Source organism: Drosophila grimshawi, unplaced genomic scaffold (genome assembly GCF_018153295.1).
Source record: "Drosophila grimshawi isolate 15287-2541.00 unplaced genomic scaffold, ASM1815329v1 contig_1369, whole genome shotgun sequence".
Taxonomy (NCBI): Eukaryota; Metazoa; Arthropoda; class Insecta; order Diptera; family Drosophilidae; genus Drosophila; species Drosophila grimshawi.
Window position 1 is genome coordinate 4,985,735 of NW_025062891.1, and position 21,494 is coordinate 5,007,228.

Here is a 21,494-nt window from a genome sequence, read left to right on the forward strand (position 1 = left end):
TGTTGCTTAGATCTACAATATTTAGGCAACACTGACAGCCTGCCAACAAAATCGTTATGCAGCACTGTAAATGCTTAACAAAATAAAAATCAAATCAGTTTTGCTTTAAATCGTTGTGAATCAAACAAGATGGTGAAGCAAAATAAGAAAAAAACCAAAACAATGAATGAGACCGAAGCGACGGCATCGGCCTCCTCCAATGAGGACAGCGACGAGGATGCCAGTGTGAATGTGGATGCGGATGAAGTGGAGGAGAGTCCACGTAAACGCAAACCTTTTAGCTCTATAATCGACGAAGTGACCATCAAATATGTGCAGGACTTGACCAACGTGTCCAACCAAAAGGACGACGACCAAAAGCGATTGGGTGAGTTGAGAAAGTGACAAAATATAAACTCAGTTTGTTACACCCACATTCTGTTGCCCATTCCAGAGCTGTCTAAGCTGACGCCGGCAGAGATGAGCTGCCACATACGTCAGCTGGAGGCAGAACTCTTTGAGCTGAGCAAGCTCGAGGCACGGGAGCTCTCACGGAGCGCACACCTGCGAATCTTTGGGAATGCTCGCAAACGCGCCAGCAAGTAATGGTTTGGGTGAATTGATACTGTGTTGTATATCAAATAAATGTTCAGCACATAACTCCAGTAAATAAGTAGCTGCCATCTGGGCACATGTGACTAAATCCGCTTACAGGGCTTAATTTCCTGGCTTTGTCGTTTCGCTTGTCTATTTGGTCAGCGGACATTACACATCCGCCCCGGGTTCGTATTTACTGGCCTGACCAAACACGCAAATGCGCAACTAATGGCCAAGGGACTTGTGGATGGGGGAAGGGCATAGTAGCTGGACGGGGCATCCAGTACTGGGAACTGGGGACTGAGGCTCATCGGCATTGGAGCGACGCATCATCGAGAGTTTGGCTTAGTGCCGTTTCTGCTTTGTCTTCCTGTTTGTGCCTCAGTAAGTAGCCCAACTCTATCCCATTAGTAACTCAATTCATTGCAAATAGTTGGAGTTTATTACAGTGCTCGCCCACAAAAAGGGAATTGCTTCAGCTGTGCAGTGCTTAATTAGAGAATAATTCGCATAATTCGAATGTCTCAAATAATTGAGTTTAATATGCACTCTGCAAAATTCAATAAAAATTGAAAATACAATTTTCTGTTTTGCTTCACATTAGCTAGTTACATTAAATATGAATTGAATTAAAATAGCAATTATAATTTGAAGAAAACCGCTTGAAAATGCGACATTAATACATTTTTTAAGGTTCCAGTTTATTTTTCTCCTCCCTAAAAGTGAGTGTGGATCCTCCATTTGTTTAACCCCAGTGGGTTTTGGGACCATTCTCTTGGGTAGCTCCCCAGTCTTGATGCGTCTAATCTGTAGAGTTTTTAAGTCCGTTGAGGTGACAATCTTTCCGCTGGAACCATAGAGACGTGTAACTTAAATTTAACTTGAAATATCTTTGATTTTTCAATAGCATTAAAATTCCATATTTTTGTCCAATTTTGAATGTTATGTAGATGACCAGAGATATACTATTTGTTTCAGAAAAAAGTTTTACTGACTTAAGTGTATCAAACTTTGAATATTTAATTTGCATTTCACAAATTCTCAATACAATAGAGCCGAACATCGGAAACTAGTCAATAATATATATTATCAGTAACAAGATTATTTTTGAGACAGTTCAAGTTTTGCGAGTGCGCACTGTAATTGGAATTTTATTACATGGATTTGGGCTAATTCTTCATTTCCTGTTAAGGCCAGACTCGATTCAGACGCTGAGGAGCTAAGAGTGTGCTTAAGTTGATTAAATTTCACGCGATTTGATTCGATTTTCAATGCGATGTGAAACCGCAGATACAAAATGCAGCAAACTCCATTATGCTAAATAAACAGGACGACCCCACAAATACCCTAACTGCTTGTCATTTATCAGCTAACCCAAACCAAACGAAAACTGCACGAGATTTTTTGGGGTTGTGCTCGTCCGTTAACAACTTCCTGACAACTCTTTGGGGGTTTAACCGAGAGGTGGGAGGATGGTGGATGGAGGATGGGGGGAGGGGAGGCTAGCTTGTTTAGGTAAATGCAGTCAGAGAAAGAGTCCTTGTGAAAAGTAAATGTTGTCGCCGCTATGGTGTTGGTTTTGGTGGTTTGGTGGCTTGGTTGCGGGTGCAAATGGTTGTCATCTTCAAAAGAATATCTCATCATCAGTTTCTGCTGATTTGGGGTTTGTCAAAACATAGCATTAACCCCAACCTCAGCGCAACTGACAACTGACAGGCAAAACTGAATGCAACATGTGTCCAGGATTTGCTTTTGTTAATTTTCCAACCCCCGATGCAAAACAAGCGCGCTTCTAAGGGTTACTCGTCTAAGGGTAGCTTTCGCCTAATAGAATATGCTCATTATGGGATTTGTGCCTGAGTGTGTTTCAATGTACATAACTCAAACTAAATGATTATAAATGAATAATCATAATCGAAATGGAATGTCGCACACAAATATTCAAATCCAAACCGTGAAAGGATTTAATTTAGTTGAGTGCCACGTCGCTGATTTGCGTCTCAGCCGAAAATTGTAAGTTTGGAGTTGTGACTTAGGAATTTTGAGTATGGAGTATGGGGCTGGAAGTGCGCAGTTTCTCTTGAATATAAATATATATATATGAATCGAGTGAATGTTTGACTGAAACTCTGTATCTCTGTGTTGTTCTCAGGCTGCAGAAATATGTTTGCCACATGAGCTGCAATTTGTTGTCTCTTGCGACTTTCTCTCACGTTGCCACAATTTACATTCACAATCGTATCCAACAAGTGAGAAAACCTTTCGAGCAATGCGGTTGCCCAACTTTAGTATACCTTAACCTGAGTGACTTTAAATTTGGCTTAAGGAATAATACAATTATTATTTAGTTCCAGATTGGTAAAAGAATTATAAACATAAATACAATAATAAACGCAGAAAGACATCTTGCTGATAACTAGACAATATTTCTGTATTTTAGAAATAACTTCTAAATATGTGAAAAATAATTTTTTTTTAAATATATTTTTATTTAATAGAAAATATTTCTAAAAAGTAGAAATGCAAACAATTATTTGGAGCGATTATTTATGATTCTTAATGGAAGACAGATAAAGTCTACAACAAAATCGAATGTCTAAAAATTAAGTGGTAATATTTATATAAACTAATTTTGAATGAGTGATGAAAAATATTAAATAAATAAAACTATTTTTTTTTAAATCTTTTATTTATCATTCATATACATATATTCTTGGATTTCTACATTAAATTAAGTTTATGTTAAATTTTACTTAACAACAAGTTACGAAAAACTTGCTAAAGATTCGCAATTCTTCGGTTTGAGTAAACTGTTCTTCAAAATATGTATATCAAGTATAGTATTTGCTATAAGCCGCCAATACCCCACAACTCCTATATAAGTGAGGGTATATCAACTAATTGTCTTCTGCTGCAATCAATTGTGAAGCAATGGCAAAGTTCACTTTGTGGTCGGAAGCCACCTGGAAGCAGCTTTCTGGCCAACACAGCGTGTTAGTTGCTATGTGTGTGTGAGCGAGTGTGTGTGTGTGTGTGTGTGTTGATGTCTAATTAATGTGTGCAGCTATTAGTTAGACAAGTTGTGCGTGGGAGTCTTGTTTTGGCAGCAGCTTCAGCTGCACTTGGCAATGTGGCCCTTCCGCACTTAATTAGCTCTTCTCGGCAAGGCAGAAGATAGATTTAATTACAGTTAATATCAGCTGGTGCACATTGTATGTTAATTTATGCAAATTTTGACATAACACTGTCCATGCCAATTATACGAGTAAATTTCACTTTATGGGAATTTCATTCACTCAGCTAATTGCAATGCGCTGCGGCACATTCATAACTCATTCGAAATGCTTTTATTTATGTTTTATGTGCAATTTGCAATCTAATGTTTAATGTGCACACTTGAGCGTTCATTCGCCTCTTGGATGCGTTCTTAAAGAGAGATAGAGAGAGAGAGAGGGTGAGGTAGAGGGGGATAGAGAGACAGAGAGCATGCTGGCAGGATTCAAGCGTTGTTCTCTTCTCCTTTTGTTGTCTAGCCAAACGGGGCAGCAGACACAAAGAAACCTCGTCTGGGTCTTCAACTCCGATGACTCCAACACCAACTCCGACTGAACTTCGGGTTCGCTAAACTCCAAAAAAAAAACTAAGCCAAGTTGTTGGCCAAACAAATAAACAACAGCAACAACAGTAGCAGTAAGTGGAACAAGCTCAGCTGAAGGATATGCTGCACTCCACGATGAAAATCTCATTAAATGCTGATTTGGTATATTTTAATTCAATATCAATAGTAATAATAATAAAAATATGGGAATTATGAAATAAATTCAATTAAATATAAAATACAATTTAATATTTTTGCTTAGCTTTAACCTAAAAAATTAGAATAAATTTATTAAATTTCTTGGCGTATTTAATTGCAAAATTGGATCAACATTTGTTTCATGGATGTGGGAAAACCCAGGAAACTCCAATTAAAAAAAAAAAGAAAAACAGTTAATATACACATTTAATCCAGTATCCACAAGATGTGTTACAAATATGAAATCATAAGACAGATATTGTTAAATATAAGTGAAACCTTTTAAGAGCATCAAGAAGAAAAACATTTGTAAGCAGAAACAAGCAAAAATTTGTTACACAAATAAATATATAAAGCACATAAAAGAGTATATCTACTATTGTTTATTAGTCGATCAAAAATGATTGATTTATGTTACAATATACAATAGAAAATCGCCTTAAAATAATAATCGACCTGAAAACTATCAAGTTTTATGGACTTTAGAAATAAATAATATACGAAAAGAATTGCCTAAAATAATGAAGGATTTTTTCTAGTTTTCTGAATTTGATTTCCTAATAATAAAAATAATTTGTAAAAAATAGAGATGCTAATTCTTATTTTTAGAAAAATGTCTGTCTGTAATTCAGTATTAATTTCGCGATTTCTGAATATATACAATATTAATAGATTATACAATGCAGTAACCAAAAATAACCATTAACAAAATTCAAATAAGAATTCATTTCAATTTAATAAAGTCTGTTCCTTTCCCTATACTTAGTTTTTAAATTGTTTTAAGAATATCAGCACAGAGAATAAGTTTTTTTTTTTTGATTACTTACTGATTCATTTGTTGATTTTCAATTGGAATTAAAGGAAATTTCTGGACAAATAGAGTGCTAATAGAATGCCGCATCTAGACTCATATTTGCTTACCCTACTCTTGTCTATTTACAGAGTATGCTTACACACACACACACAGACGCACACGCAACAAGGATAAAGCATTTGTAGCCTTTCATCTGCTTAACATAAACTCTCGCTCAGCCACCCTCCCAGCATGTCCCTCTCTGCCTGGCTTGAATTATACTGGGATGTGACTGGCAGCCAGGGCATCCTTGGTGTTATAATGTAGTTGTTGCTGCTGTTGTTATTTATGCTCTCTATCCCTCCCACCTGTAGGCAGTCCGTTAGTCTGTCTGGCAGTTAGTCAGTTAGTCAGTTATTTGGCTACTTTATTATGCATCTTCCATTCAGTCTATTCAGTTATTCCATTTTCCATTTTCCATTTTCCATTTTGCACTTTGAAATTGTCGCTCCATTCCAAACAGCTCACTTGGGCGCGATTAGACGATGCCTTCAACTGAGGACTGGCAATGTAGTTTGGGGTTGGGGGTTGGGAATGGGAGAGTGTGGAAAGGGGGGGCGGGGTGGGGTGGGGTTTCAGGTTAAAAAACTCATTAGTTGGCAGGGCGGAAATTAAATGAAATCCTATTAGAAGCTCTATTTGCTGTGCGGCAGTTGTGCGCTTAATTTATGTGGCACGCATTTATTATTATTATTCCACGCATTTCACATTTTCAGCACTGAATCCTAATTCTAATTATGATAGATAGCCACCGACCTGCAGTGGTGTGGAATAGAGTCGCCAAGAGGCATCAACTTGCAGCTGCATTCCGTCACTTGGCCCGGCTGTCAACGCAAAACTCGACGAATCCGCTTAATAAAGCAGTCGACACACAAAAATAGCAGCGAAATACACTGGCCAAAATTAAGCTGATAAATCGAGAAAAAATAGAGAAACTGGATTCGAGACCTTTGAATTATATTTTGACCAGTCTTTAGTTAAGAATTTAAAGACAAAGACTGCATTTGTGATGTGTATTTCAAAATGAGAATGAAAATGAGAAGAAAGCAAAGATTTTGATTTTAAAATTTGATTTATAAGTTAGTTTTAAGTAATTAAAAACTTGACTATTAATTTAGCTGTTATCTAAGTATTCAAGTTGTTTAATCAATTTTTAAATGAAACTGTATCTCTTATAATCAATTTAAGTACTTAAATTGCGAACAAGAATGTGAACTATATATTTTAGGCACAAATGTGCCATTTTTTTTATGTATTTATTATTCGATTTAAGAATATTTCTTTATATGTTATTAATTAATTGTTTTTTTTTTTTTGTAGTGCAGTATTAGGCCCTTGAAGGGGGCGTCTTTTAAGACATTGCTGATCAAAAGCTGGCAACCGCCTTTGATTTTGCCATATTTTGCCGTAGCCAGCAAGTTGCACTTCCGTGTTGCGTGTGGGTGGTGTGGGGTGGTGGTGTGTAAACTTCCCTCTTTCATACCACTAAAGAGAAGATTTTGGCCCCAAAATTAAATTTGGGTAGCATCAACAATTTGGTAAATGTTAACTTTGCTAATTTGCATAAACCGCAACAACCGCCGTGGCTAAAAAGTTAAGCGGACTTTTCTCCATCCCTTTCACCCAAACAGTGAAAAAATATACCATAAAAAGAGATGGAAAATTGCCGGCAAATGCAATTTTCGAATAGGCTAAAGGGGGAATCATAAAACATTAACACTCAACCCGACTATGAAAATACCCGCACCCGATTCCAGGGAGTTAACGGAAAACAAGTGATTTATAAATAATAGTTGTGGTTTGAATAGTTATTAATGTAACCAAATATGAATTATTTCGATTAAAAAACTCTAAAGTCTTGGTAATTTTAATTATTACAATAATAATGAACAATGATAATCGTATTATGAACAAAGTTCACAAGCTAAGAACATATTATATATTACTTAAAAGTGTTAAATGCCATTTCTTTGCTCAAACTTTTTTATTCATCAATTGAATTATTTACAGAATATTTTAATTATTTTGACACAATTCTTAGCTTTTAAATATTATAATATTTTAATCTTCCCGTTTATCAATCTGCTGAAACAATTTTCACAAAACTGTTCTAAAAATGAAACAAACTTTTCGTATAACTTGTTTTCTTAAAACCTGCAAATATTTTCAGTTTTTAGAGCGATTTTTAGCATACCCTGTTTGGAACACAGAGTGCCGGATATTGAAGACCACGACCAACTGACTGAGTGTCTTGCTGGCTGCCAGTCTTGTTAGCCATTCAGCCCGGCGGCCAGTCCTCTGCTGTTCTGGCCTTTTCTGTGTTGTGCTGTCTGCCCGTATTTGAGCACTGACATATACATAAGGAAATATATATATATATGTATATGTATATCCTTGCACACTGCTACGCGACTCACTTTCGGTTTCGCTGTTTTTCACTACATGGAGTTTTTTGGGCCGGGCCTGTTCCGTAATCCCCAGCAAACGCTGTTAGACACGTGCACAACGTGGTAATTTGTATATGTGTGAGAGAAAGAGAGATAGAGAGAGAAAGAGAGAGATAGATGGAACAGCAGACTGGCCGCAAATTGTAGTGCAATGTTGGGACTCCCCCAATCGTAGCTGTTGTTCCTGCTGTTGCGTTCCCTGTGCCGGATGTCTATGCGATAATGATGGATTGTTTACAACAATGCAAAGGTTCAAATGCGTCAGGCCAGACTTGGACCTGGCTGCAGCCCACTCGAGTGTATCCTTCTCTTTTTTGGGCTTGTATGAATTTTGAATAAGTTTTTGGCTAAATGATTTGATTGGAGCTAAGCGAAAGGGAGCCCAAAAAGCGAAATTAGCTTCTAATGGGATATGAAAAGCAAATTACGAAACATATTCATTGTTGAATAACATTTATTAAGCAAGGATAATAGAATTAAAGAAATACGTATACAAGATCTTCGTAGAAAGCTATTATCAATTTAATTTGGTCTGGCAAATTAGATTAAGATTGCTTTACAAAATTGCAGAACTTGCAATAAATATGAATATACATTTACAGATACAGACGTAAAGGAAGAAGTATATGAAATCTCAACAAATACCTAAATGTTATAAAAATATAAATAATACTATTGCAACCTACAGTTTTTATTTATATTATTATATTCCTATTTCTAAAATCATTTGTATTATTTCGTAAAAATCGAGTTAGGCTTTTCGTAAAAATCAATACTTTAAAATAACAATATTTCATTTAACACATTTTTGTGAAAAAGATAACATTTCGAAAATTAAAGTTATTGACCGTTTAATTCTGCGAGCGACCACTGTAGTGACTTTAACTTTAATGCATTTAAATTCAAAACACATATAAACACATCTAATACCAATAAACCCAATAACAACAACAGCTAGCGTGACTGCTGCCGTCTTATACGCGCGTCAATGACTCTTATACGAGCCACCACCTAGCATGCAGTAGTAGCAGCAGCAGCAGCAGTCGCAACACAAAAAGCCGGCAATAACAGCAAGAACAGCTGTTTATCTACGGCGAATTGAGCAATGCTGCCGTCGCTGTTAACAGTTTGTACGACTGTCGGTCGTATAAGAGCCACTGTTAAGTTGAAGCATAATTTGAACATTTTCGACTACAGCCAATTCAGTTACTATTGAGTGTTCGCCGCGTGCGGTACGAAGTTAGTGGTGCATTTCGCTAGCGTTGATTCCTGATCGAGCCGATAAGCGTGTGTGTGCATGTGCAAGTGTTAGTGCCTGTGTGTGCGTGTTAGTTGATGTTTTGCAGCCGAGAAATTTACTGCAATTGCTGCTGCTGCGACTGCATTACAATTATGCGATAATTTAGCTGCGCCGCTCTCAAAACTGCAGCAGTCGCGTCGCTGTTATTGCTGTGTTGACAGCTGCCGTCCAACTTTGGCATCTCTTTTGTCTTTGGCTGCGAACGCTGCAAGCGACAAATAAATAAACAAACAACAAACACAAAGAGAAACACACCTGCTGCCATCAGTTGTGCATTCTCGTCTGCCTCTTCTTTCGCCGGTTATTCGCGAGTGTCTAAAATTTTATGCTCAACTATTTTGCTGTCACCAAGAAGCGAAAAGCGAAACAACGATAAACTCACTCAAAGAAGTGACCGCTAAATGTAAGTTGAGAGTGCACTTAAATTGAAGATTATCCAAGTTCAATGACTGTGGTTCTGTGTGTGAAGTGAGTTTTCTAATAATGGGTTGTGTTGTTTTTTTGTTGTTTGTGGGAGCTGATAGCTGATAAGACAGCCAGGCGACATTTGGCCATTTACATATAATTATCTGGTCGCTTTGAATGCTAATATGTTAATTTGACAACATTATCAGTCAGCAGCAGCTGCTTCACATACGTACACATAGTGTGTGTGTGTTTGTGTGTTTTTGTATTGAAATTTAAATTTGGTTAAGGCCGCGTCTGGCATTGAGTAGTTTAAGAAAGTGTCGCAGTTCCCAAATGAACTTGTCAATTGCTCAATGATTGTTGTCGACCGCTCATTTCTTTCTTGTTGCTGCTCCTAATACCCTGTTAAGCAGTTAACAAGGGCGTATATTGTGTAGGGCATGTAGAGTTTAGAAATTAAATAGAATACAAAGATATTTAAAAATTGTTCTCTGAAAAGCTAAAATGGCGAAGAATTTAGGGCAAGTAAAGTTTATAAAGTAATTGGCATAAAAACTTAAAGAAATGTGCTTAAAATTGTCCTACGAAAAACATGAATGCGTTTAATTCAATATTGTAAAAGGTTAAAGGCAAACTAATCAAATATTGAAATATTCTATAATATATATATAATATAATGTATATATAATATAATATATATATAATATAATATATATATAAATAATATTTGTGGAAATGTTGTATAGGGAAAGCAAAAATTATAAACTAAACTGCAATAAACACATAAGGAATTGATTTTTTGTTTTATGAAAAACTAAAATGCTTAATTCAATAATAAATATACTTATTGGTTTAATATTTTTAATTAGAAATGTTTACGGGCAAATAAATCAAATATTGAGCTCAACATTCTATATATATATATATATATATATATATACAAACATAATTTGTGTTGAACTTTGTATCTTGCACATTTTTGCCACGTTCATTTTTAGGATCGGCGCAAAACCTTTTGTGAATAAACTTGTTTTTTCATTCTTAGGTCATAACCCAAATTAAAAATATTAAAATTTGTTGAAAGACAAAACGGTTGGCATACAAAATTCATAAATTAAACAAAATATATGCAACAAATACATAGAGTTTATACATATCTCAGTTATTTACATAAAGCTCATATGAATTTGAGTCAGTTTTAAAATGGATTCTACTGCAAGTTCATTTCTATTCAGAAGCAAATAAATCTTTATCAGTTTTCTCTGATAGTTTGCTCTGATATTGCTAAAATATAAAGTTTATAGATATCTGAGTACTTTTCATTCGATTCTCCCGAGGTCTAGGCAGCTTTATTTTTATTAAGTTTAAATTCGGCTTATGCAGCCATTTCTGTTCTATTCAATGATAAACAAATAATTTTATGAATCTTATTATTTTTGATTAACCGTACACATATTGCACCCAAAAATCACATACAGGGTATTCTAATGGCCGTGGTGCCTCGTTAATGTCTAAAATTTCATGCTTGTTGTCAATATTGGACGGCCTGCGGCGCCTGTGTGCAACACGAGCAATTGAAGTGCTTGTGGCGTCGCCTTCGTCATCGTTATCAGGTTTTTGTCGACGTAGTCGCTTCCGATATCAATTGCTGATAGTGACCCGGCAACGGCAATAGATAGCATCCCTCTCTTATCATGCCCCGACCTGGTGAATGTTGCTTCTGGCATTCCCTTTTAATATTGTTGCACATACTACAAAGCGATGCGAAAGCTTTGCAATGGCACACAATAAAGGGGCATATTTATTTACCGGACAAATATTGATACACTCAAAAAAAAAAGAAAATAAGAAGAATATAATAATAATAAAATACTCTGAAAATGTACACATAAATTGTATAAAATGTATACAAATTATTAACACTCATGATTAAAATCTAAATACCGGAAATTTGAATCTATAAATAAACAAAATAATTGATAAGACTGCTAAAATGAGCAGATTCTGCAAGGTTTAAATTGCAAAACTCACAGATTAAACACATGAAATCAAAACTCAAAAATTAATCTACTGAAACTATAATTATATAATATTTAAAATAACAGTTTTATAACAAATTGTATACAAAAGCCGTGAATTATTGTTAATTTTAAAATAACAACGTCATGAACAAATTATATATTCAGATTATAGCCATGAATTATTTTTAATTTTATAGCAAACAAACATTCTGCAATCTGTAATTATCTTTTAAATATTTATATATTCATATATATACTCTAATTTAATTGATTTCTCTACGGATTCCCACTGCACATCATTTGTTTCTTTACGTGTATTCAGGCATTTATTGTTGTGTTGCTATTAATAATTCTTTTGGGGTGATTTTTAATGCAATGCTCGCATTGCGAAAATACTTCAATTTGTTCGTTTGCTTGCACAATTTTCTCTTCTGGGTCGTAACAGTCGTATGGGTAATAATATTGCGCATACGCCACATGGCGCCACGCTGATAACTCGAATTTGGAATAGGTTTCGCCTGCCTTATGGGCACTCGATGATTGTGTGTGTATTGAATTTCATTTTGTCATTGATTCAATTAATAACAGTGCAATGGCTCTTTTGGCCCAGCGCTTTCATTTCCCCATTTCGGAATTTCGCAACTTTTGCCAACGTCATGAGTAATGGTAAATGGTAATTGTAATGGGCCTCTCGGGTCCGAAGAATCTAGAGTTCTTGATAAGATTAAGCGTCCATTAGATTTCGTGGAAATTATTAATGAATTCAGCGTAAACATGAAGAATGTTACCGTCTTTCATGGATGACTTACTGCACATCAAAATTCCATTAAATATTCGTCAACTTTCACGGGAACTATATTTAATTATATAAATATATATATAGGTATTTATTTGCTGGGTCTTGCTACTTCAAGAATTTCATTTGTCGCTTAAAGCGTTGACAATTTCTGCGTTTGTTATGCGCTTTATTCGCTGTTGCTGTTGTTTTCGGTTTGGCTTACTTACACTTTCCATCATTAAAGCCAGGCCAAAATAAAAATGTCACGGCTATCGAGTGCCGCCGTGTCGTATACGTAATTATGCAATACTTGCCTCAATTTCTACAAGTGAAATAAAAAAATAAAGAAAAAAAAAAAACAACAAACAAAAACAAAACTCGACACCAACGCACGATTCACGACAACAAACAAACATAGAACGACATACGACAGCAATAATATCCAGCATTTTTGGCGTTTAATTATGGTTGCCACAACAATCATAATGGGCAGGGTCTAACGCCCACCCACCTCTCCTGAGGGCAGTTTTTCACGCACGTGCTGCGACCCGGCTGGAAAATACGAGCATTAGCACTGAAAATGCCAAATGCGACTGGCATACGAATTTAAACAAATTGCTCAAAAGCTAAATGCCAAAATTGACACGACTTTGAAATACTTGCACTTCAAATATTTAGTTGTTAGTCCATAGTAGTTATTCCCAAATTTACAATTATTTTTTGAAATGATTGTTGGATTGAAATTTATGTAGTTAGCAGACATTTCTACTCCCAAAGTTGTAAATAGTTACGATAAGAATGGTTTTTTTAGTTGACGTATTTATGAATGCACTCCAAATGTTAAGATAATAATCAATGATAATGATTTAGTAGGTATTCATAAAAAAACAAATACTATTTAAAATGGTTATTCGATTGTAAAAGAAAAGACAACCTCAATGATTGACGTTAAAATACCCATACTAAACATTTATATTTATACTTATTTAAATGCTAATTTAGCAGTCAAATTTTCTCCCAATTTTGAAAACGTTTACGAATATAAATTTTTTTTGTATCTATGTATATCTGTATTGATTGAATTTTTAAATTTTAATCAGCATTATAATGCTTTTCTCAGTATTAAAAATGAATAATCAATCGCATCATTCTTATAACAAAAAACAGAACTCTTGATTAGATCTTGCTATACGAATTATCTCATTTAAAACTCATTTTCACAGCTGTTTTTATACTATTATTTACCAGTCGTAAAAGCTGACTTATAACTTGGGCACGGGTATAAAAAGTTGTTAAAAAACAGCAAAACGAGTCAAAGCAATTGACAAAACGAAAAGTGACCCCTCGAGCCGGACCGGAAGAAAGGTGCGCCTAACTTAGCTTCAACGTTGGCTGCGTGCGTGCGAGTCAATGTAGACATGAAAATGTTGCTACACATGTTACTATTGTATTTTGTGTATATATAAATAAATAAATATATATATATAATGCATGTGCATATATAGGTTGATGTTTTTGAATTAGCATAATAAATGAAGACATTTTGACGGCAGATAGAAAACACAATGAAAAGCACCCAAAATCAAATTAAACGCCGGACATTGTGACAACTTTTAAGCCAATTAGTGAGAAGTCTCTCTCTCTCTCTTGCACACACACACCGTCAAAAGTCTGCAGCAGCACAAAACTGACTAATCTGAACGGAAAATCTGCAACTGAAATTACAAACAACTGAGAAACTAAATATGACAGAACTAAGCTCATATGAATTTGGGCACAACGGAAAGTGAGGTGGAGATTGAGGGTTAGGGTTGTCGGGAAAGGACTGCGTAATCAGGGCACAAAAGTTGTCTCGTGCTGCTGGCAAATAATAAATAAAGTCACAGCTAGGCCCAGGCTTATGAATGCCAATTTCCTCAACTCATAGAAACAGCTCGTATGTCTATGGGCCATGTCTATTTATATGACTATTTGTTACTATTTGCATAGGCGCCCAACTTGGAGCAGAACACTGAAAGAACACTGAAATAAATTAAGTGTAAATGCAAGTAAAGAAAAAGAAATGCATCCTAATAACATTAATGCGAGTTTGCCTCACGAATTTGTCTGCATTATGATTATTTATTTATTTATTCTAGTGATATAAGCTTTAAACCTATAAATTATTGCGCTAATACCAAGTGATTTAAATAAATTTCAGAAACAAATAAAATTCTTGAATGGAAAACTTGTTTTCAACAATCTCAAATTAAGAATTTGTTCACCAAAAATATGCTTCAAAATGCAAAGTAAGAAGCAGAAGTGATAATACTTAAATTGCGTATGAAATATTTATATTAAGCATATAATAAACAAGCACACATAAAAATAAATTCATTCCAAAAACATTGTTGCCAATCTGGGCTCACGAAAGTTTCATTCTTGAATGCAAAAGTTAATAACAACAATCTCAAATGATGGAAAACATTCAAAAAATTGAGCTTGCAACTTCAAAGTACGCAGAAAACAGACATTGATATTAAGTGTCTTATTCAAGAATGAAGTGAATATAAAAAACATATTCTTCAAATCTGTGTCAATTTGTTTGTACTATGCTGAAGAATATGTGATTTCGGCTCACGTTATTTAGCAATTCAACTGCATTTGTTTGTTTCTTTTTTTTTGAGTGTACTCATTCTTGATTATCGCAGTCATATGAATATCTAACTGCCTGCCTGGGAAAACGTTACTCCTGATGTCTGTGCGAAGTTAGAGTTTCAGTTTCAGTTTCAGTTTGAGTTGACAATATAAGCACATCAGCCATAACCATATCTCATAGGGCTGCTCGTAAATTTGTGGAGACTTCCCCGCCACAAAACCCATTAAACGTACCTCTCTAGCACCGTCTCTCTCTACCCCCCCTCTCTCACTCTATTTCTGTCTTTTGATAGGGTTTGTTGTTGTTGTTGTTTGTCTGTTGTTTTTTTGGGGACCCGCAAACCCATTTTGTAGACACGCACTAATTTTGATATTCAAAACCATGGAAGTCAAGTGTGCAAGCTTTTTGTTAGTTGGCCAACATTTTGTTGTTGTTGTTGTTGTTGTCTTTGCTTGTTGTTGTCGTCGCGGGGCACGTTTCGCATTTTATGGTAATTTCAGAGCATTTAAATTTTAAAGACAAGCGCAAGGTTGGCTTTTGACACCTATTTCTCGGTGTCACAGAGCCGCGTAATTTGTCTTCTATTTTATGCCATACAATTGAAATCAACACTTATTTTCTCATATTTATAGTCGAACTATACAATTTTCTATCTATATATCTATATATATTTAGTATCTTTGTGTAGGTGTTGGCAGTGCGTAATTTAAGCAACTTGTTCAACTGGTTTTCGCATAAGCATCGTCACCATCGACGTCTGTGATAATCGACAAAGTTTTTGATTTTTTCGCCGAGAATATTTGTCGCCATCAGTTTTGAGTTTGTTTTTTTCTTAAAGCTGTCCAACTGGTTAGCCATCTAACTGATTTAGTCGATGATATGTGTGTTAAGACTTGCTTTGTTATTTTTGTTGTTTACATTTGCCATTTTTGTTGTCAGCTGAGCACTTCAGTCTCTTTATGGACAGCCACTTCCGTGTGCGAATCGAATCGTGAGTTTGAATCGCCTGGGATCAACTTGGCACTCATAAAAGCTTACCAACTTGGACGTATCGCAATGTATCCAAGAGCTGACAGCATGTCTCGTATCTTTTTCTATGGTTTGTCATTTTGGCATAAAGTGTGCTATTTAATTAACGTACTCGTAATTAGCTTTTCAGGCGTCGCGGCATCAACATGTCCATTAGGCATAATAATCATATTAATAGTGGTCATAGAGGTATCTAAATTACATTAGTGAAAGTCTAAAACACCATTAGGGAAATTTGTTAATGGACTTGCAGATGTTTTACAAGACAACTGAATGTGTTAGAAACTATTAGGAACTTTGGGATTTTAGGTATAAGAATATGCAACTTACCATATTATAGTTTGTGCTTGTTAACCAATTATTATTATGAAATTGGGGGTTAAGCTAAGATGACTTGTTAAAATCCAACATGTGTATACCAATAATCAAAACCTTATCTATCGATGGTATTCAAAACAAGAGAGAGACACACCGCAGATTATATACCCTTCTAGACCGGAATCAAATTGCCGACCGATTATTGCAAGAAAATTCTCCGACATTCATCATTTTTTATTAGCTATATATGTATATATAAATAAACAAACGCAGCATACTTTTACAATCGCCTCGTGTACTTCTTCATTAAAATGCCTTTAACATGAAAGCTATGCAATATAATAATGCTTATTCTCAATAACATTTAATGCTTAATGCGTGCTCATAATTGTATCAGTCATCTTCACTACTTCTACATCGCTGCTCAGCTACACTTAGAAAAAAAAGTGGATTGAATTTGAGAAAATCGTCTTAAAAACTAGAGAAATATTTGCATTTTTAGAAATAATTTCAGAACATAAAACAAATTCTTATAATTTTAAAGGTTTCCCTTATACTTTTCTAAAGCCGTTGTTTTAAGCAAAAATTTTCTCTGATAGGGTCACTGTTTTCTAAATAAAGTAATATGAAGTTTTTAAAATATGTATGTCAAATCTTTGAATATGTAAAAAGCTAATGTAAAAAAAAGGTAAAGTTACAGTTTTGTATATAAAAAAAAACAGATTGCGAATTAAACATATATTTATTTTAAATTTTAGAAAGAGTGCCCTAGAAACAAAAAAAGAAATCACAAGGGTTTAAGAAAAACGCAACCTTTAGTTTTTGAAATATTTTCTATGAATAACAATCGGAGTTAGCCTTGGCGATTTTCTAAAATTCGGTTCGGTTTCGTTTTGCTGAGTGTACTATTTAATATGAGCAGCTCAAATACAACTGAGTCGCTTAAAGTGGCTGAGCCGCAGGTTCTCTGAGTATGAAGTTGAGCCAGTTTATGGTTTTGGTATTTACGCTAATTACTTGAACAAACTGCGGAGCAAAGCGAGCTATATCTGCTGTCACAGCTAGAGCATCAGCTACAGCTACTTGCCACAGCTTATGCGTGGCATCAACAGCAGCAGCCGAAATTTTACGACTAGCAAATAAAGTCGAAAAACGAATTTCAATGTTGGCCAACAAAGAGAGAGAGAGAGAGAGAAAGAGAGGGAGAGAGAGAAAGAAAGAAAGCAGCTGGTGCGCCCCCTGGCTACTCCTTATTTTAACGGAACAATCTCGATGCACAGCTTTTGTAGATATGTTTTTGGATATACAATAATGCTAAATTTGGGTGGTTGGGGTTCGGTGGTTTCGGTGGTGCGGTGGCAGCCTTGGCATAGTTATGCTGACGGGCGCACTTTATCGGCCAAAGTAAAAAACCATTTACTCTAGATAAGACTCGACTGATTTATAACGATGGCAATACTGGTTAATGCTATATGAGACGCGGGGAGAGGGGCGAATGGGCGGGGTCTTTGTGGGTGTGTCTCTTATTTGTTTTTATATTATACAAATTTACATGGCTAATGGGATGGCCAGGCACGAACTAAACTTGTGTAAACAACAAACAACTCAGAGTTAAATAAATTTAATACAACAATATTCAAATATATCTGTTTTTTATTTGTTAAACAAAATGTATTCGTTTTAACAATGACTATTTTTCTCGGGTATGATGCGAATAGTTTCATAATTATAAGTAACTTTGAATTACGATTTTATGATCTGGGGAATTTAGAATTGATTGCTAAACTTTCAGCGATAAAAACTTGTACAAAAGAATGTGAAATTTGATAATTTGTTTGCCCGAGTTTTATTTAGAAGTTTTGCGTGCTATTTTATTGACAGTTTATGTGGAGGGTATAGGGGCAGGTCGTAGTTAGCCTTGTTAGTAAAAGTATTGTCCACCTTCCATCAAAGTTTTTTCGTTTTAATACAAAAAGTTTGCTTGTTTTTTGATTGCATAAAACTTTTGTTTTTGCATATGGAAATTTCAAGTTGAACACTCGATTAAGTGGCAAGTTGTGAACCAAACAAAAAAACAAGTGAATAATGAGTGTGTGTGTGAGTGTGTGTGTGTGTGAGTGTGTGAGTGTGTGTATGAGTGCATGTGAGTGCGACACACCTGCAGTTGCTGATGTAAAAGTTCCTCTCTAATTGGATACATCATAAACAGCGATCATTAAATCTGCAATTAAGCCGAATCTTCACACAACAAAATTAATCCACAAGACACTTCAGCCAATGCGTTGACAATTTTGCGGCTTTTTTGATGAACACACAATAAAAAAAAAACATCGCTGGGAGTGCATGACTAACACACACACACACACAAATTCACACACAACACACACTAATGATGAGAGCGAGAGGCGAACAAAACCAAAACACATCTTTTGGGTGGTCGTTTCCCAGATTTATGATTTGTTTATTCTGCGTTCTCATTTTCGATATTCGCCGCGATCGTTACAAATACCCGACAGCAATAGAAAATAAAGGCCATTTCAGTTATTAAAATAATTGAGTATCTTAAAAAAAATCAGGTTGTGTAGAGAAGGAAATTAATATTATAAAGATTAAGATTAATATAAAAATTTGTTAAAAACGACTTGAAAAATAATAGCTATTGCAATTAAGGTTAAACGTTTGCAAGGTGAAAGATTATGCAAAATATTAAGATGAAGATTTTAGCATTGAGATTTTGAATTGAATTTAACGTTTATAAAGAAGAGTTAAAGATTAAACAGTATTTGATCTCTAATAATATTGAAATAGAAAAACGGATGCTAATAACAACAACAGATTCGCTATTAAAAAAACTATTCATAATTAAAATAATAGCGTAAAGAGTAAAATTATACACTCATGAGTGTCAAGCACTAGAATAATTATTGCTTTGCTAAAATGTTAACAGCTACTAGAAAAAATTAAACTTAAATCGATTTAGAAGGTGCAGATGCATTATATTCATATACACGAAATTCGAGGTCAGTCATAATAATACAATAATAGAATAATGAATACATTTATAGTCATATTCCCTCAAGAAAGTTTAACTAACACTGGGAAATCAATAAACTTGTGATAAATCAGCTATTAGTCTTTCATCAAAGTCAAGGTGAGTATTCAGTAATAATAATAAAACAGCAATGAATACAATGATACACTCGTGAATGCGAGGCTTTCAATTGCTGGGTGCGGGTATATCAAAGTCGAGGTGCATTTGCAACACCACTTTCTAACTTGTTGACTTTTAGTCACGCGGCGCAAATCTTGAGGCATGCGAGGCAGCATTTTGTTTACTGTCGGCGCGCGTCTTTGGCGACATTTGCATTCAGCAGGCTGCTGAGAGTGGATATATATCTCGTATATATATACCGATGTATATATGTGCAAACTACTCCTTGTGAAGACCAAACACAACTGCGCTGATTTGCGTTTAAAAATTCGCTGTCAGCAGCAAAATAAAACTGCTGCATCGGCAGCTGGCGTGGAAAACATTTTTAATAACTAAAAACTGGCGATTTGTTGTTGCTTCTTGTTGTAGTTTATTATTGGCAAAAACTCATAAATGTGCGTGAGTGCTGCGTTTATGTTTAATTATAAAACAGCAGCCGCAGCAGCAGCAGACTCAACTCGACGTCTGAGACAAGCGGGCGCTATTAAAGAAAGATCCCCAGATACGAGAAGTAGTACATACACTAAGGCAAAAATCGCTCTGAAATTTAGAAAATTGTCATACATTTGGCCCATAGGGCAGCTCAGCTCGGATCTAAGAGATAAGGTTTCGAAAAACTTTCGATTTTACGGCAACTCAAACTCGAAACTCTAAAATAGTAGTCAAGAGATTTCGTTAGTATTTTCTGAATTTCAGAAAAAATTTATTTAGAAATGTTTTCTATTATTAAGAAATATATTTCTGAAAAATATAAACAAAAGACTTTCTAATTATATGAATTTATTGCTCCCTTTAAAAAATTATTTTTAAAATAACAAAATTTTTCTTGTGTTCAGCTCGATTTTCATTTTAAGGCGATTTCATAATTTTTGATCGATTTTTTTCTCAAGTGTATGTGCATGTAAATATGAATACGAGTGTATGAGAATTGTATGTCTGAGTTCAAAATGCCACAACCAAGAGAACAGCAGCTGCTTCATTTATGAGCATCCTCGTATAATCCACATCCATCAGTTTGTTTCTTGCCCAAGTTTTCGACGTGCCCAAATTGCATTTGCATTCGAGTTATGTGCGCTAATTTCACGTTATGAATTTTGTATTTCGCAAATTTGCGCATCACATTTTCTTGCCACGTTTTTCATTCTTTTTTTTGTTTTGTGTTTTGTTTTCTTGTCTGTCTATAACTGAATGCAAACTAAAAGTCTCTCGTTTACTTTTGGGATTTACTTGTAAGTAAATTATTGGCAGACTAGCCAGCACTAAATGGGTTTGTCTACCACCCAAGTCCCACGCTTTTAAGGAACACAGTGACGACTGTAAAACTCAAGTTTAATCCTGCAATTAGCGCACCCAAAACACAAAACTTGGCAAACTATTTGAAGTTCTTAAGATGTGTAGCCAAAAACTTTTTCTAAGCTCTAAAAAATAGGAATAAACTGAATATACAAATGAATCAAGAAACTTTCGTTTTACAACTATCCAAAGTAGAAAGTTTAGTCTTTGGTTTATGGAAAACTTTAATAATATTAATGAAATCTCATTTTAAAATTTACATCTCACATTGATTTTGATTTTCCAAAGCCACAGCATTGGCTTCTAGAATAATACAGCATTTTTGGATTGCAAAAATTACTTCGTCAATCTAGAAATTAATCATTTTGACACCCTACTAAGTTAAATAAAAATATATGTTTGCTTTGAATTAGACATGCAAACTGGGTGAAATGGTTAAATCAAGTAGTAATCTCTTCGTCGTCCCCCTTTCAATTTACACTGCATTGTGTGGAAATAAGTTAGACTCTGTCATAATGCGACACAAGTCATCAACAAAATTCACTTGTCCACTTTTTGAATAGAGGAACAGTAACTGATGCAAATTCCATGGCATTTAAGTGACTTGTGCACCAATCTTGAGTTAGGCAACTGATCACACTGGACAACAATACAATTGGAACCACAGCGCTTTGTTATTCAATCCCAAAGAATGGGTGTGGGTGAGGATGTAGGGCGAAGGGAGTGGGTGGAGTATAATCAAAATGAAAGTAATCTCCGGGAATTACGTCAAGAACAGCATTTGCCTGAGTCGCTTGGGCCAACTTATTGTTCTATTCTAGTTTAC

General features: G+C 35.0%; 2 protein-coding genes across 3 annotated transcripts in view; both read left to right on the forward strand.

Annotated features, from left to right (window-relative positions):
• The first annotated feature begins 125 nt into the window (after nt 1–125).
• On the forward strand, nt 126–672 carry LOC6560656. The gene is made up of 2 exons (XM_001987418.2): nt 126–367; nt 434–672. Exons 1-2 carry the CDS (start codon nt 130–132, stop codon nt 583–585), a joined length of 390 nt encoding a protein of 129 aa, XP_001987454.2. The 5' UTR covers nt 126–129; the 3' UTR covers nt 586–672.
• An 8,236-nt stretch (nt 673–8,908) lies between these two features.
• Nucleotides 8,909–21,494, forward strand: part of LOC6560657 (FK506-binding protein 5) — a 58,105-nt gene continuing 45,519 nt past the window's right edge. For both annotated transcript variants that reach the window (XM_032734451.2, XM_001987419.3), the window contains exon 1: nt 8,909–9,375. The gene's annotated coding sequence lies outside the window, so the exon portion shown is untranslated. The remainder of the gene's footprint in view (nt 9,376–21,494) is intronic.

Bases quoted from the DNA above. Each gene is read 5' to 3' on its own strand.
- LOC6560656 (XM_001987418.2), top strand. From the start codon at position 130: ATGGTGAAGCAAAATAAGAAAAAAACCAAAACAATGAATGAGACCGAA. The intron at 368-433 runs GTGAGTTGAGAA...TGCCCATTCCAG, and splicing joins CGACGACCAAAAGCGATTGG to AGCTGTCTAAGCTGACGCCG.